Source organism: Terrapene carolina, unplaced genomic scaffold (genome assembly GCF_002925995.2).
Source record: "Terrapene carolina triunguis isolate 2854851 unplaced genomic scaffold, T_m_triunguis-2.0 Scaffold35098, whole genome shotgun sequence".
NCBI classification, from domain to species: Eukaryota; Metazoa; Chordata; order Testudines; family Emydidae; genus Terrapene; species Terrapene triunguis.
Window position 1 is genome coordinate 8,396,725 of NW_020699449.1, and position 17,578 is coordinate 8,414,302.

Genomic DNA, 17,578 nt, shown 5'->3' on the forward strand with positions numbered 1-17,578 from the left:
CTGGTGCTCTGGGTGCTGTTTCAGAAACCCGATGCTGCCCTCAGGCCAAAAAGTTTGCCCGCCCCTGTTTTAATAGGTTCTTTCTGGCTCAGTGTCGAAGTTTTTGTTTGTGGGCAGGTAGGGGCACCTGTCAGTTCAGACTTCGCAGTTTCCATTGAAGAAACGGCTCTGCAATCTCTGTGTGATTAGCAAAGCGGAAAGGCACAAAGTCTGTCCGGAGATAGTCACCATGTAAACATTGTAACCCCCACAGTGCTGTAAATGTAGGCCTTTGAGCCCTGTGGAAATCAGCTGAGCTTGTTTATAATCTTCACAACACTCCTACAATAATGACTGCAGAGGAGTCACAAGAGAATTGTGTGTGTGTTTAATGTACATTGCGAAGTGTATGCTCCAGCTGATACAGAATTCACCTCTAGAGCAGCTGATATGATTTTCTTTTGTGCTTTCAGTGACACACAGGGGCTTCAATCATGAGCAACCCTTTTGCGTGGATTGCAGAGCCGCTAAACCCCAACCAGCCTGCGAAGAAGTTCTTCAATCTGAACAAATTGGGAGATGCGAGATACGGTATGTTGGCAGCATTCAGAAGGAACTGCCTGGTACGTGTGTACTCAGGCTGTGGTGGGCATTGGAAATAACTATGGGAAGGCACTGCAGCTCTAGATGATACTTGATTTGTGGGCACAGAAACATGGTACAAATTCAAAAGCCATTCTTTGAAGATCAATTTCTAATCATGTTTTTGGGGTACTAGCATCTAGGCTTATTTAATTTCCTGTTATGACGAGGTTCTTTTTTCTAAACTTGGTCTGCACATTGGTCATTTTATGTGGTAGTTGAGTGCTTCCTACGGGTGAGGGGTATCCCCCGGGCTGGGCATGAAGGTCTAGCCAGATCAGTGGAAGGACAAGTTTCGCCCATGCTGCCTTAATAATGTGATGGACTTGATAAGAGTGTGTGATTGCAAGATGTATGCCACTAATAAAGATGTGTGAAATCCTGGCTCCATTATAGTCAATGTCAAGACTCCCATTGACTTCAGTGGAGCCAGAACTTTGCTACCCAAAAGGTGAAAGGACACAGCCACACCCAGATATCTGGAAACTTCATCTAAAAGGTGAAAACCAATCTGCTTTCTGTCTCTTTCCCTCAGGACGTTTGCCATTTTCTATCAGGGTCCTCCTGGAGGCAGCCGTCCGCAACTGTGACGAGTTCCTAGTGAAGAAGGAAGATGTTGAGAATATCCTCGACTGGAATGTGATGCAGAGCAAGAATGTTGAAGTGCCATTTAATCCCGCACGAGTTATTCTGCAGGATTTAACGTGAGTCGAATGCTTCCTAAGACTAGGGAAAAGGGATTGTAAAAACCACAACCATTCGCAGTGGGCAAAGCAGAGGGGAATAGAGGGTGGATGCGGTGCCACGTTATTCTAAACATACTGGATGTCTAGTTGGCAGAGCTCCTTTAAGCAAACAGTGGTCATTTTAAAAGTACTTCATCAAAAATCCACTGTCCTTTGGACCTCGGACCCAGGTGATAAGAAGGAATGCAGCACAGCCTTGGTGTTCTCCACGTTACTGGACTACAGATTCATTCCATTTCTCACTCTAGCAAATAATGCATTGCCTGGCATTCTCCAAAATGTACCACAGGCACTGAGGGCTCAATCATGCTCACTTTTAGACGTCAGTGGCAAAACTGTCATCGCCTCTGTTGGGAACAGCATTGGGGTCCTAACTAGCTCACATCCTGGGAGGTGTGAGGTATGGTGACCGCTTTACAGATGGAGACAGCGAAGCACAGAGAGGTTGACCTATACTTTCTAAAGAGCTCAGTTCCTATTTAGACACCTAAATAAATGTCCAGGGTCGCTGCTGATCTCCTAAAATCTGTCCATAAGTGTCACCATGGGAGCTGCTGAGTGCTGAGCTTTCTTGAAAAGATTAGCGCTTGTATCGGTGCCTAAATGGGAGTGAGCTGTACTGAAAATCTGGCTCTTGGCACAAGGCCCCATAGTGAGTAAATTGCTAGTTTGGGATTCGAATTTTGAGGGTTCCTGATTTTCAGCCCTGTGTGTTCTGTAATTCACTGGCCCACATCACCTTGAGTGCTTCTGGGTACATAAACGCATGTGTTCTGGTGTCACTCCCTCAATCCCCCATAATGTTGAAAATAACTGCCCTGTTTCTTCTCTTCTGTATCAACCAGTTAGCTCATAATATCAGTTGCTTTCTTTGCTGTATATAGCCTGGGGAAATTGAAATGCACCCACTGTACATCACACTCACTACGTTCAGATGCATATTTTCTTAGATCACAGGAACTGCCATAATATAAACGTGAGCTGTGTTGGTTGGAGTATTGTCTGTCTGTAAACATTTAGGATTGCAAAGAAGAAAAGCATAGTCCCTTACCCCGTTCCCTGGGTTGATCCTGTTGTATTTAATAATCTGCACTATTTTTCTTACACACAAGTCTTCTATAACATTATAGGCTGATTATTTTTAGTCCCTTGCAGCGAAGAACATCTTTGCTTGTTGCACTTTGAACTCTAAAACAGTCTCTCTCTTCTGGGCTGCTATTTCAGGAAGTACACTCGGAGTCTAATCCTAAATGGTCCTGAATGCCCATGACCACATCACTGACACTACGTGCACTCGGCACCCTGCAGAATTAGATGTTTTGTTATGCGAGGATGTTTCCCAAAAATAACAGCCTAAAAGTGAAGTGCTGAGTGCTACATAAAATGCCCCTGGTGGGCAGTGGTAGTTAGGGTAACCTTGGAAATGCCAAAATGTACCATCTGTGATAGGCCACAAGCTTTCCATCTGCTCTGCAAAAGCAAACATGGAAAGTTATGGTCTCCTGGTTAGAACATGACACGGACTGCCAGAATTCCTGGTTTCTAATCCTCACTAGCGGTGTTGCCTTGGATTAAACCACTTAACCCATTGTGCCTCAGTCTGTCCACCTGGGAAATAAAGAAAGGTTGACCTATTTCACTTCAGCACAGGAGGGTTCAACTGATAAGTGGTTCCAGATGCTCTGATGAGACACTACTGTAAACCCAGAGGAAGGTCTGTTGTTTGTTGCCATGTCAGTTCTTGGAGCTGCCGTGTTTATAGGACTGTTACAAAGTCTTGTCACCAGAGGTGAAAATGTGACTTCTGGCCAACAGCCTAACAGAAATACTTACGGAGTGTGAAGCATGTGGGTGGTCGGTTTGGGGGCATTTCTTAAGTCAAGTTCAAGAACTTGTTGGCACAGTTGGGTGGGGGCTTTGTTATTCTTCCCTCGGTCAGTGCAGTTCTACTCCAGAAAGCCAGCCTGTTCGCTCCCACAGGGGTTCCATAGTCACACCCACTCTCATGGGTTCTGGGTCACCTTTGTTTGGCTTGCAAGTCAAAAGCCGATGATGTTCCTAGCGACTCATACTAACATGATCTATAATCCTTTAGTTCCTAGAAGGCCTAACCATGATCAGATCTCCGTTGGGCTAGGCACTGTACATACAGCTAATAGGAGGAGAAAAGCGGTAGTATTATCCCCATATTACAGATGGGAAGCAGAGGCACAGAGCATGGAAGAGTCACTTGTCCAAGGTCACAGAGATTGTATCCAGGTCTCATGTCTCCCAGTCCAACGCCTAAGGTGCACAACCACCTCCCTTTGTCACCTTATGAGTTTCCACCCAAGTCTTCCGCACTGATGAATCCAAATGTGGCTTTGTTCTTTCTGCCACCCCAGTTCTGTGTCCCGCTGCAATGGAGTGGTGATTCCAATGTTGGCTTTAGAGTCAGAATCTACTGGCAGTGTGGCATCAGCTGGCTATGCCTGAGGATCTGGGCTCTGTCTCCTCAGTTTGCTTAATTCTCTCATTTTAGGGGCGTACCTGCAGTGGTTGACTTTGCTGCAATGCGTGATGCTGTGAAGAAACTGGGCGGAGACCCTGAAAAAATTAATCCCATCTGTCCTGCTGATCTAGTAATTGATCATTCCATCCAGGTGGATTTTAACAGGAGGTAAGGAAATAAAACAGATTTTATTTTCCATGCTTGCTAGGAAGCCAGGGCCAGCTGGTATTAATTAGCGTAGGTTCATTGAAGCTACACTGCGTTATGCAAACTGAGAATTTGTCTCCTAGCATTATAGAGGCCAAAGACTGATTAAGTTAGACCGTTTACTACAGTGGGCTGTGTTGGCACAGTTCTGAGAATGGGGTTGTTAGCTCATCGCTGCGTTGGTGAAAAAGCACAAAGCATTGGTTTTATGTAGGGGGGAAGGAAGGAACAGCGAACTGGAAACACTAGAATACTTAATCTCCAATCCTTACAGGTGCAAAGCAGGTTTCCTTTGCACCTGTACAGAGCCTCGCTGAAATCCGTGGGACTCTGAACATCTGCACAGAGTTCATTGCAGTATCGGGAGCTTAGAAATCTACCTACTCTCCTGCATTTCCTAACTGAACTGTGTGATATCGTCCTGCTTTCTCATGTCATCCCCTAGTTCTCTTCTGTTTTCCAAACTCCTTAAATTCATCATACTCCAGTTGCCTTACCCAGTAACTTCTTCCATATGTGTTACTCTCTGTAGGAAATAATATTACAACTGCCCACTTGAATGAAAACAATACAAAAAGGGGGTGGGGGGGAAATCTTAGAATCTAAGAGCTCTCAGACTTGAAGGTCAGAAGGGACCATCACGATCATCTAATCTGACCTCCTCTACGTTGCCGGCCACAGAACCTCACCCACCCGCTCCTGAAATAGACCCCTAACCTCTGGCTGAGTTACTGAAGTTCTCAAATCATGGTTTTAAAGACTTCAAGTTACAGAGAATTCACCATTTACACCAGTTTAAACCTGCAAGGGAGCCATGCTGCAGAGAAGGCAACCCCTCCCTCTTCCTCCCCCCACCCCCTGGGTCTCTGCCAATCTGATTTGGGGGGAAATTCCTTCCTGACCACAAATATGGCAGTTAGATCCTGAGCATGTGGCCCAGCAGGTACCTGGGAAAGAATTCTCTGTAGTAACTCAGAGCCCTCCCCATCTAGTGTCCCATCTCAGATTGTTTTTTTTGTTTTGTTTTTAAATAAAAGATTTTGATCCTATTTGTGGAAATAAGCCTCTTGACAGATTGATTTGTTTGTAAAATATTCCCTCCATGTGATTCTTAGAAAAGCAGGTTTCTTTTAAACCTCAAAAGCCATATGGATGCAAACCTCCGTTGGTAGTGACCCAGGTAACTGAAAAGCTCAGCAGTTTGTCCAATTCCCCCCTCTTCCCCCCCCCTGATCTTGACTTGGATCACTTGTCTGAGATCTGCTCCTCGTTAACTTTTAAACTGCAGTCTTAAAATATCACTGAGAAAAGTTCAGGAATGGATTTCAGTTTGGAATTAAATGTCCGAAGGGTGGTCTCTGGAGTATATGTACATGTTGGTACTGATCTGTTTAAATATACTCCTCTTCCATTTAATTTGAATCTATATTTATTATGAGAGCTGGTTGGGGGGTGTAGTGGGTCCGTGCCGGGGCTCGACCCTCCTGGGCAGGAGGGGAGCCACACCGACTCACGACTGGTGGAACAAATAACCAGTTAGTTCAGGGCTCAGGCCCTCAGGTGCGGGGGCTGAGCCAACAACAGTGAAGGGGCTCAGGTCCTCTGGTGCAGGGGCTGAGCAACACACAGTTCAGGGAGCTCAGGCAGTTTGGTGCAGGGGCTGAGTAACACACAGTTCAGGGAGCTCAGGCCCTTTGGTGTAGGGGCTGAGCAAACAAACAGTTCAGGGAGCTCAGGCCCTTTGGTGCAGGGGCTGAGCAACAGTCAGTTTGTTTGGTAGGCCCAGGCCCTGGATCAGGGCGGGGCACAAACAGTCACAGCTCAGGCCCTTTGGTGCAGGGGCTGAGCAACAATACAACCATTGGGGTAAGCCCAGGCTCCTACACCTGAGCACTGGGTGAGGGGGAAACCTGCCACCCGAGAGTGGGGTGGCGGGGGGGGACGCAGGCCCGCCCACCCACTCCACTGCGTCCCAGCCCGGGGCCCTAGTAGCCGCTGCGAGTCAGTGGGGTATCCTGACCGAAACACACTGACATCGGCTCACATGTGTCTGCAGCCTGACCGGGGTCGGCTACCCCCGGGCTACTTCCAAGTCCCCCCTCAGGGCCTACCTCGTCCGTGGCCCCGGGTCCAGGCCAGTCCACTAGCATGGGCTCCTCTCGGCCGGGGCTTGGCGGCAGGTCCGGCAGCTCCTCGGGGAAGTCCGGGTAAGTGGGCTCGGGTGGCTCCTCCGGGTAACAGCAGTGGCGGAGGGGCTCTGGTGGCGTCTCGTCTTCGCAGTGGGTGCGGGGGAGTTCCAGCGGCTCCTCCTAATAGCGGGAGGGCTCCGGCGGCTCCTCCTCGTAGTGGGCCCGGGGGAGCTCCGGCCAGTTAGGGCAACGGCCTCCGGCCTCGGAGGTCTCCCGGCCGCACGTCTGCTCCCTGCGGTGGCTGGGCCCTGACTGAGCTCCGGCGGCCGGCCTTTATACTTCCTGTCCCGTCCCTTGACTTCCGGGGGGCGGGAACAGGCGGCGGTGGCTCCGCCCACTCGGGGTGCCTGCAAGGGTGCTCCCTCTTCTGGGCAGGAGGGGAGCCACACCAACTCACTACAGGAGGAAAAGTGTATTTTCCTGTGAGAATTTTTTGTGACAGTGAAAAATGTCATTTTTGTCAATTTAATTGAAAAATAGAAATATTTGTGGTTCTTGTTTTTACAAAAGCCCAATATTTTCAGTGGAAAAATAGTGTTTCACAAAAAGTAGTTTTTGATGAAATCCCATTTTAGATGGACAAATTTCTCAAAAAATAAAAAATAAAAGAATTGCTGACCAGCTATAATTGCTGTTTAGTTCTTTCACAGTGACCACAAGGTGCTACGTGGCTCAGAGAGTATAGCAGTGTTCCTGATCCAAAAAGAATCACTTCTTGGGGATTTTTTCTTTATATACAGTTGCTTCGTATATTTGTTTAGAAGTACAGGCTTGAACTGTAGTGTATATTCCAGATCAGTATTAGCATATCTTCAATCACAATTATTGGCATCAGCTTCCTTTACTGCTATGCAGCTCGTGTGTAATTTAGGTTTTGAAAACTTTCCATTGCTTTAAGATGTAGACTAGACTTTAGCAAACTGCAAACTTAATGCCTACATGCGGTATGGGATTAACATTTGAGCCAGATGGTAGGTATTACTGTTAAGACTTGTTAAGCCCTTTTCAACATTTGCCTTTAGCTCACTGCTGCAATTGCTTGAAACATATAAAACTGATCGGCATTATGAGATACAAGTGCTCTTCTGTTTTCTCTTTCACCATACGCACACATCAGACCACACACTAAATTCAGTTGGAGACTTGTAGCTCTGTTGTTCATTTATTCACTTGCAGGTCAGACAGTTTGCAGAAGAATCAGGAGCTGGAGTTTGAAAGGAACAAAGAAAGATTTGAGTTCTTAAAGGTATGGGGAAAATTTCTTCTCTTTACATGTAGCAAGATAGGATGAATCAACTCCTTTCACTGTTCCTGTGTATTGTGTATTTAATATTTGGGGCTTTTATTCATTGTGTTTCAGTGGGGCTCCCAAGCTTTCCACAACATGAAGATTATTCCTCCTGGCTCGGGAATTGTCCACCAGGTGAATTTAGAATACTTGGCAAGAGTGGTGTTCGATCAGAATGGGTACTACTATCCAGACAGCCTGGTAGGCACTGATTCGCACACTACAATGATTGATGGTCTGGGAGTGCTGGGCTGGGGTAAGTGCACTAAAGTTTTATGAACTGGTTGGCTAGGTCATGGCTTGTGTTCCCATCAAATCACATATACAATAAAATGACTAAGTACAACAAACTCCTTTGTGTCCAGTTCAGATGACCCTATAAATCAGGATTTTGTAACCTGATTTCCTATTCCATACCCAGTGATTGTAAGAGTAATAGACAAATCACATTTCAGTCACGTGTCAGGTCGGAGGGGATGTGCTTGTGCTTTTATTTTTAAATATTCTTGACTGAGGGTTTAAAACGTCCATGGATAGTGGTGAGGGAGACGGATGTACAATTTTCAAGAGCATCTAAATGATTTGGGAACCTAAGTCCTATTGAAAGTTTCACTGGCTTTCAATGAGACCCGTGAGCGTAAAATCACGTAGATGCTTTTGAAAACGTTTACCTAGCAACAGTAACTGTAAAAGCAGTGCTGGATCAAAGACTCTGATTCAAAGCCTACACTGATGAGAGGGGATGAAGTACATCAAAACAAGGTTTGATCAGTCTTTGCCAGTATTCTAGTACCAGATGTTCTTTGCTTGGACAATAATGGGACAATGCTTGCCAGAATAGCAAACAGAAATATGTTCCTAGCCAATGGTAGACAATAGAAGCTTTGAAATTTTAGCTGTATAAGTAGATAGTCTAACCAAAGTATTTTGTAGTCATCCCTATACCTAGTATAAAGAATACCTGGGGAATACTGCAGTGATACTTCAGGTGTAGTGTGAAAGCACCTACGAGTCCCTTCGTTAACCAGGATTCCATCAACCAGCATGCTAGGCTCCGTACAAACGCAGAACAAAGTGTCCTGGTCTCAAAGAGCTTACAATAATGCTGATTGCTTACAAAGACGCTCATAAAGTTTTCGGTACACAGTGTAAGTCGTAATATATGCATCTACTTTACATAGTGCTATAGAGTAAAATCTGTATAAGGAGTTTCTGTATCTGCAGCCTTGGTAATACAGCACTACATCAGCTCATGGTACTTGGATTGTAAGTTCTTTGGAGCATGGGGACCGTCTTTTTGTTCTGTGTTTTTGGGTCCTGGCCTGTGACTGGAGTTTGTAGTGCTAGCTCAATACAAATAATTAATAATTATTACATTGGGAAGATTCTTTATAACCATGGCCTCATCTTCACAAGGAAACTGTTACAAATAGAGTTGAAAAATAATCGACTAGTTGACAACTTGAGAGTGGTCAGGCTGCTGGTGGGCTGTAACCAGTACCTATCACCAATATTGTCTTGCTGTTTCCTGGTACTCCCCCATCTGCCTGTATCCATCTGCTGACTCTTGGCTTGCACTTGTATTTAAGCTCTTTGAGGCATGGGCCATCTTTTTGTTCTGTGTTTGTACAGTGCCTAGCACAGTGGGTCCTGGTCCATGACTGGGGTTCTAGGTGAAAGGTACTAAAATAATAAAATCCTGACTGGCCAGTGTAGAGAAGGCTCAGTTGTGCTCAGCAGGCATGGACCAACTCTTCTGCAACTAGTGTTTACTCAGGACCAGCTATCCTCGTGTTGAGCCCAACATGTGCTTGTCTGCACTGACCAGCCAGCCTCACGTCCACTAACCTGACTGTGTTTAAACATGATTCAATTTCCAAATGAAAGTGAGCCCCCGAGGGCTAGAAACTTTTTTTTTTTTTTTAAACAAAAGCTTGGAACAGCGTAAGAACATCTAAGAAATATCCCCTAGGACCAGCTCACTCCAAGCCCTGCTGTGTGGTGACTTCTTTTCCCTTATTTGCAGTAATATTATTTCACTGGGTAGTTAACTTTCAGCATGCATTGCCTCATCTAAAAAATAAATAAATCTGCTTTTGTCTTGCCAATTGGATCCAGGTGTGGGTGGCATTGAAGCAGAAGCGGTGATGCTGGGCCAGCCAATCAGCATGGTGCTTCCTAAAGTGATTGGTTACAAGTTAATGGGAAATCCTCATCCCCTGGTAACATCCACAGACATAGTGCTCACCGTTACCAAGGTAACCGACATCTGTGCCATGGGGGATTTCTTATAATGGGCCATAGTGCAGCATGTGTGTGCATGGGGTGATCTTAGAGCGGCTGTATACAGCAGCCTTAGGAGTCCCGTCTCTGTGGCTGTCATCTTGATTTCATCCTCTGAGACCCAACCATGCTGGGCCTGGGCTGCAGTAACTCTGCAGTTCCTTCCCTCTTGCCTGCTGATCAGCCGCACCCGAGATGGAGTGGAATCAGCATCCAGTCCTGCTCCCTTCCCTCCCCCCACCTATCTGATTGGATGGGACAGGAAGAGCTAGCACTGCACGGGCTCTTACAATCCTCGTTGTTGTCCTGGTCAGGTTTGAGACCCAAACCTACTCCCATTGATGCTAAGAGGAATTTTTTGCCATTGCCTGCAGTGGTAGCAGAATCGCGTACGTATGGCCTGTTTGGCATTGAGTTTTGAAGCTCTGTTACACACCAAACAAAACCCTGGTCCCAAATGGCCCAGAACTTTGAGGAAGCCTGGCTTCTTGTCTGGAGCAGAACCCCGTAGGCCCGAACTGTCTCTAGTGCGTACGGCTAATGCAGTCAGCATTCCGCAGATTAGAAATGGCGTTTGAGTACCTTTGTTGGTTCATGTATTACAGCATCTTCGCCAGGTTGGGGTGGTGGGTAAGTTTGTGGAATTCTTTGGGCCTGGCGTAGCCCAGCTGTCAATTGCTGATCGAGCCACCATTGCCAATATGTGCCCCGAATATGGAGCAACTGCAGCTTTCTTCCCAGTCGATGAAGTCAGCATCAGGTACCTGATCCAAACGGGTAAGTGCAAAAAGAAACCAGAACTTGAAGATCCAGATTATAAACCTGGGCTCTGACAGTTAGTGGTACAGGGCCTGACTCTGGTGTAACTCCATTGACCAGAATGGAGTTACTTCAGAATCTCTCTGGTATGAGAGAGATCAGAATCAAACCCATAGTGCCATGCATTTGGTCCTAGCACCTTCCTAAACCTTAACCTTGGGCTTGGCAAAGGATCCATTTTACATAATGTATCTGAGCTACTGTGTAGGGTGACCAGATGCCCTTTTTAAAGGGACACGCCCGTTTTTTGGGGATTTTTTTTCTTATATAGGCACCTATTACCCCCCACCCCCGTCCCATTTTTTCACAGTTGCTATCTGGTAACCCTACTACTGTGTGTCTCGGGGTTGAGCCCTTATGAACGCCAACATATGAAACTTTCTGCTTAGAAAACATCAAGAGTTCAACTCCAACCTTGGAATGCAAGTAACAGTCCCAGTTAACTGGGACTGGGATTTTCAAAGATCCAGTGACTTTTCTCTTCCGGCTTTTCTAGTTAAACATGAAGCTGATGCTAATACGATCTATCCCATTCAAGGCCCTGTTCTGCATACTTAAAATGCCCCAATTTCTTTGTCTTGACTGGTTCTTATTTAGCTATTTCTGGATTTCATTTTAGGTCGCGATGAAGAAAAAATTAAGCACATAAAGAATTACCTTGTGGCTGTGGGGATGTTTAGAGATTTCAATAACTCCGCTCAGGATCCAGATTTTACCCAGGTAGAGTCCTGATCATCATTTAATCTTGTACCTTCCATCCTTTATTTCTCTCCTACACGTACACCCCTTCGCTCTCCTCTCTTTCATTTTATTTATTTTTGTTGTTCTCAGTTTCCTCTTTTTTAAAGAGGAATTTTCACAAAGCAAGGGAAAAATTAACATGACTCTGATTTTTGTAATCTCATTCCCAAAGCACGCCCTGGTCCATTCCGTGACTGTATAGGCCAGAATTTGAGGCAGCCTCATGACCACACAGAAAACTTGAGGGAAATGCTGTCCAGCAATCTCAACCCAGTTGATTTATAATAGGGTGGCATGGATTTAAATGAGGACAGAACTTGCCCCCAAATATCTCTTAATAATTAGCAAACAAGGCAAGATTAAAGGGATTTGATCCTCTCTGAAATCTTGTAAATTTTCTCTAATTGCACAACTTTATCTATAAACCAACTATCAAAATGGTGAGCAAGAGGCTACTTGTGTGATCTTGTGTGCTACCCCTGTGCTAGGATTTCCCAGAATGCTTCCTGATGCTAGGATTTGTCTTGAGGGTGCGGGTAAAATTTTCAAACCACCTCAAATCTGTTTGTTTTCAAAAGTGACTTAGACACGTATCGTATTGGCTTTATTTTGAAAGTCGATGAGACTTAGGCTCCTATGTGCCTAAGTCACTTTTGAAATGGGGACTTGAGGTGGCTGTGAAATTTTTTCCTTGGGAGCGAACAGTATCTGAGCTTGTCACTCGCTTCAAATGGCTTTGAGAAATTTTGTCCTTAAATGTGCCTTCAACTCTCTCATGCTGTCGGGAGAGAGTTGAAGGCACCGATTCAGTAAGGTGCTTAAGCGCATGACTAGTCAGCGGGACTGCTTGTGTTGAGCATTGCTGCATTGGAACCCCAGTGTCCTTTAGAGCAATGTATATTGCATTATTTGGCTCATTCCTTGGTAGTAGCTTAGAGCAGTCCCGTTCCTCCTGTTGAACAGGTTGTGGAGCTGGATCTGCATACCGTCGTGCCTTGCTGTAGTGGGCCCAAAAGACCTCAGGACAAAGTAGCTGTGTCAGAAATGAAGAAGGACTTTGAGACCTGCCTGGGAGCCAAGGTAAGGGCACGTGGCATTGCAAACGGAAAGATATCTGTAGTGTTTAGTCACTAGACAGACAGGTCTGCGTCAGTCAGTTCAGGACACTTTGTGTACAAATGACCTTGCATGAATGTTGTTTCATGGTTATTTTCAATGGTAGCCTAGAAGATAACGCTAAGGAATAAGTATTCTAAAGTGGTGGTTCTTAAGTTATGGGTCATGGAACATGGGTGGTCCGTGGATCTGCTCCTGGCCCATTAGTGAAGCGTTTGCAGTATTGAAGTAGTGACTCAATCTGATAATGGCATACCAGTCTGAGACTGCAGGTTTCCAGAAGTGCTTTTTGCCCAGCTAAAATTAAAAAAACAACAACCCTAAATGCCTTTTGCAGTCCATCCCGTTAAAAACAGCAATCAATAGGACTGCGTCTAGGATTTTGATTGGGACCCAAGTCTAAACACCCCTAAATTCTGGGGAATCTCAGACCTGAATCCAGATCTAAATTTTACAGCTCAGGCTTATTCCCTGTAAAAGCCAATGCTTATGAAGAATGCTCTGGTTTTCAAATCCAGCTGAACCCTCCAGGTTTGCTATGCTATTCAGACTTTCTATCCCAGTCCATAGTATTGAGAAGCTAGTTCTCTCCCCTTTTTTATAAGACTCAATCTTTTGTCTATTCAGCTAGATCTTGACACAAACTTCAGACCACTCAGTGCTAATTGTATGAAATCTTGGGCATTCAGGCCAAAATCCCAGGTCTGACCTGAGTGACCTGGCTCGGGGAGTGGGGTGGCTTCCTAGATCCTGATGCTGTGCGCTGATGTACAGTCTGATCTGGGATCCAAGAGACACAGGAGCAGAGTAAAGGAGTTCTGGTGTCTTCCTGTGCAAAATCCCACCCTGTGTTCTACTGCAAGAGGCAGCTGGCACCTCATCACCAAGGGATGAGGGGGTAAGATTGGTCCCAATTAAGCAACTGTGACAGCCTCCACGTTGGCTGACATGCTGGGGACAGAAGCAGGAGCCTCCCGAGTTTAAAAGCAAGAGCTGCTACATCTTGTGCTGAAGCTGTTACACACTCCTCTTCTGTGGCTTGGGCCCAAGGGGGCCTATAACACACAGTTGTCACCAAATACTTTTCCTTCCCCTTTTAACATACTGCTGTTTTCTGGTACCATTCTGGCTCCCTTTCCCAGTTCACACACTAACCATCGTCTCCCTTTGTTTTGATTGCCCCCCTTTATAGCAAGGTTTCAAAGGATTCAATGTCGCCCCGGAACGTCATGGTGACCATGTGAAGTTTGTTCATAACGGCTCTGACTTTGAGCTCACCCATGGTTCGGTGGTGATTGCTGCCATTACCAGCTGTACTAATACCAGCAACCCCTCGGTTATGTTAGGAGCTGGTAAGTGTGTCTGATCATTTGCCTGCAGCAATTTCTCTGTAGTTTTAGGTCTGGGTCATAAAAGCAAACCCCATTGACATTGAAGGAATCACATCCCTTTATGCCAGAGTTGAATTTAGCCCATAGAGTTGGCAAGAGGAATCCAGGGACCAATATTTGGGCTGATACCTGGAAACTCTGGCTGCTAATCACATGTTTTTTTCCTTGCGCTGACAAGTCTATAAGTGCGGTAAGTTTCATTTTGCACTAATTATCACCTGCCTCTGCTCTCTCCTTCAGGCGTTTGATGCAGTGCTAAGCAAGGGTGGTGTCAAATTGCTTTGTCTGAACAGTAGCCTAGATCAGGGGTTCTCAACCTTTTTCTTTCTTAACCCCCAGCTCCCCCCAAGATGCCATAACAATTCCACGGCCCACCAGTGCCCCAACAACTGTTTTTCTGCATATAAAAGCCAGGGCCGCCGTTAGAGAGTAGCAAGCAGGGCAGTTGCCTGGGGCCCCACACCACAGGGGGCCCCACACCACAGGGGGCCCCACACCACAGGGGGCCCCACACCACAGGGGGCCCCGCAAAGCTAAGTTGCTCAGGCTTCGGTTTCAGCCCCAGGTGGCGGGGCTGGGCCTGGGCTTTAGCCCTGCACAGCAGCGCTTCAGCTGCCCAACGAGTCTAACATTGGTCCTGCTTGGCAGATCCCCTGCAACCTGCTCATGGCCCCTCAGGGGGCCCTGGACCCCTGGTTGAGAACCACTGGCCTAGATAATGTATGTTTCAGTCCTGCTGCCATTCAAGTCAATGGTGATTTTGTAATGGATTTTAGCTGGAGGCTAGGCTCATGTATGTGTTGGAATTTGCATTGAGCTGCATGGTACGCAGTCCCAAGAACAGCATTCTCTTCAGTTGGAATTGCTCAGTCCCCGAGGTTCCTTGTTCTAGATCTAGTACTCTGATAGCAATGATGAAACTCTTCGGTAGTCATTGGATGCTTCTGTCTGACACTCATCCTCCCATTCATGCCCTGGGGGAAAAGGGAAGAACTTCTCACTCATGTTCCTGGTTTGTTTCTTGTTTCCTTCTCTTCTCTTTTCTTTTCATCTTTGTGCCAAATTCTGGCTGGCCGCCATGTTTGTGCATGTGCCAGAAAACCTTGGGTGGAGGAATGGCCTCATTTTGCCCCAGTTCTGGCTCCCCTCCAAAGGCACACAGAGGTGGCTCTGCAGTTCCTCTGTGATTGGAGCTGTGGAAAGACATTCAAGGTCAGAACCTTGCGGGGGAGGGAATGAAAGAGAGCAGGCAAGTGGGTGTAATTTGTGTAGTTGCTCCAGGACCTGGTTGTGGGTGCACTCCTCCTCCCCTCCCCCCACCCCCCCGACCCTGCCGTACTGCTCCTGCCAATCATCTGGGTGTGGGAGGGCAGTTGTGCACTTGTTCAGGACTGGCCAGAATAAAGATGCACGTTCACACTGCTGTTGCAAGTTGCACGTTATGCAGCACTCAGGTGGTGGTCATGTTTGGTTTGTTTTCCAAATCAAAAACAATTGCCAATATTCTAGGCTGAGCGAGTAGCAATGCCTGTAGTTAAGGCTGCCCATTTTAAGGCCCTCTTTTCAGTTGCTTATAACTTTGCCAGCTTTAAAAAGTTTGGCTAAAACAGTTCAGCCCAAGCAGCCTTAATTTGGCTCCCTTGTGCATGTGCATTAGGTAATTGTTAATTACGTTGTCATATATTCTCCCTCGCTCCCAGGACCCCTGCCTCATTCAGTGCGCAGGATGGACCAGCTCTGGGGATGAAACAGGGTTGTGTAATAAAAGAGAATGTCTGTAAAACCTGGAACTCATTTGTTGCACAAGTTGGAATTTGGGGAGTGAATGAGGCAGGGAGCTGCAGGAAGAGGCAGGATGGTTTCGGGAATTGGAGTCTGTGCCTGCCTCTGCAACAGAGTTCCTATGTGATGCTGAGCAAGTCACTTAAACCAAACTATTCACATGAGGTCACTAACTGTTCTTCATTCTTGGCTTGAGACCCTGGGTCTGATTTATAGAAGTCCTGAGTGCTTACAGCTGCAACTGAATCAATGGGAGCTGTGCTTTGAACATATAAAGTGCTATATAATAAGTGTGCTGGGAAATCGGGTCCTAGACATCTCAAATTGGGCACCCAAAATCGGTGGATGATTTTGACCTTAGTCTCTCTCTGCCTCAGCTCCCCATCTTTACTAATACCTCTCCCAACCTAACGGGTGTTGTGAAGATAAATTCACTAATATTTATGGAGAACTCAGACATTATAGTGATGAGTGCATAGAGAAGCCCATGAGGAAATGGATAATTGTCTTCAGTGTGTAGTAAATAAGGCTTGGGGCCGCACATTGCACAATAAGGAGGAAACAAAATATTGAATAGCTGCTCATTCAGGGAGCACCATCCATCCCATGCACTGAATGAGGCAAGGGTCGTATGGCAAAAATAGTATGTGATCGTGCAATTATAAAGATTGTATCAGAATATGGACATGCACGGGAGCCGAATTAAGATTTGCACAAGCAACCTTAATTCTGTCACTGCCTAACTTTTGAGCGTTGGTTTGACTTGCAACCTTAATAATGTTCTTTTAACAGTTTTGTGTGTTTTTAAATATGTGCCAATTTTCAAACTGGGTGTCTAATGTTAGGCTCTTAGGCCCAGATTTTTAAAGGTATTTAGGTGATGCTGTACTCAGCGTCGCAATGCCTAACTGATTTAGGAGCCTAAATCTCTTTTTCTTTTCTCTCTTCCCCCCCACCCAAGGGATTTAAGCATTAGGGAGTAAATTTAGACTCATGCCTCAATCCCTTTGCAAATAAGATGTAGGTTCCTAAATCAGTTAGGCATTGCTGTGCTCAGCATTGCAAAGCCTAAATGGCTTTAAAAAAATCTGGGCCTTAGTTTTATCTGAGCACCTCAGTGTAGCCCAATTTTCAGTTTCTGAGCACCTGCAGCTCCCATTGATGTCTCTGGACGCTGTGAGTGCTCAGCACCTCTGAAAGTTGGGACATTTTTTATTTAGGTGTCAAGCCTAAATAAAAGCCTTCAATTTGATCCATTAGTGTTATCTGCAATGACCTGGTGGTCTGTTTGCATCATCCAAACTGACCACGGCAGCTGGCAAAAACTAGCCACCTTTTGTTAGCAGCCTCATCGGAGGGGTCACAGGTTTTAGAGAGACTGAGCTGTCCTCTTGCCCCAGCGACACAGAGGTGGGCACTGTGATCCAGCTTGCAGGGCTGCTGTGAATAAATGGCAGGCTTCAGTCTCCAAAGCTGTCAACTCTGTACCATCAGCACTGAATTCGCCTGTCCACAGACAAACAGTTTAAAAGGAATAAAATGTCCAAGAGAAGAATTCAGGCCCTGGGTAAATATATTCTTGTTAACAAGCTCTAAGAGATGGACTGTGATACAGTGCTGCTTTGAAAGGGTCACACTCCGAAGGCAAGTAGATAATGCTGCTTAAACAGGCTACACATTGTGAGACCATTTGCTTACATCAAGGGGCCAGATGAACTTATGCCAGTAGTTAGTTCAGCCCTGGCTCACCAGATTGTCTTACGTGGAATGTTTTATGGCTCCTCTTCCCTTGTTTAATGCATAGAAATAGCTCCTAATTTGATCAAGCACCTTATCTTATACTGGTATTCTGCCCAAGTGTGTGTGTGTGTGTGTGTGTGTGTGTGTGTGTGTGTGTGTGTGTG

The 17,578-nt window shown here is 46.0% G+C and overlaps 1 protein-coding gene across 1 annotated transcript in view; it reads left to right on the forward strand.

Annotated features, from left to right (window-relative positions):
* The first annotated feature begins 227 nt into the window (after nt 1–227).
* ACO1 (aconitase 1) overlaps nt 228–17,578 on the forward strand; it is a 29,506-nt gene continuing 12,155 nt past the window's right edge. The window contains exons 1-10 of the mRNA XM_029914345.1: nt 228–570; nt 1,157–1,325; nt 3,889–4,026; nt 7,431–7,500; nt 7,615–7,798; nt 9,661–9,800; nt 10,431–10,602; nt 11,264–11,364; nt 12,349–12,465; nt 13,694–13,853. Coding sequence (XP_029770205.1) covers nt 474–570; nt 1,157–1,325; nt 3,889–4,026; nt 7,431–7,500; nt 7,615–7,798; nt 9,661–9,800; nt 10,431–10,602; nt 11,264–11,364; nt 12,349–12,465; nt 13,694–13,853 — 1,348 coding nt within the window. The 5' untranslated portion in view covers nt 228–473. The remainder of the gene's footprint in view (nt 571–1,156; nt 1,326–3,888; nt 4,027–7,430; nt 7,501–7,614; nt 7,799–9,660; nt 9,801–10,430; nt 10,603–11,263; nt 11,365–12,348; nt 12,466–13,693; nt 13,854–17,578) is intronic.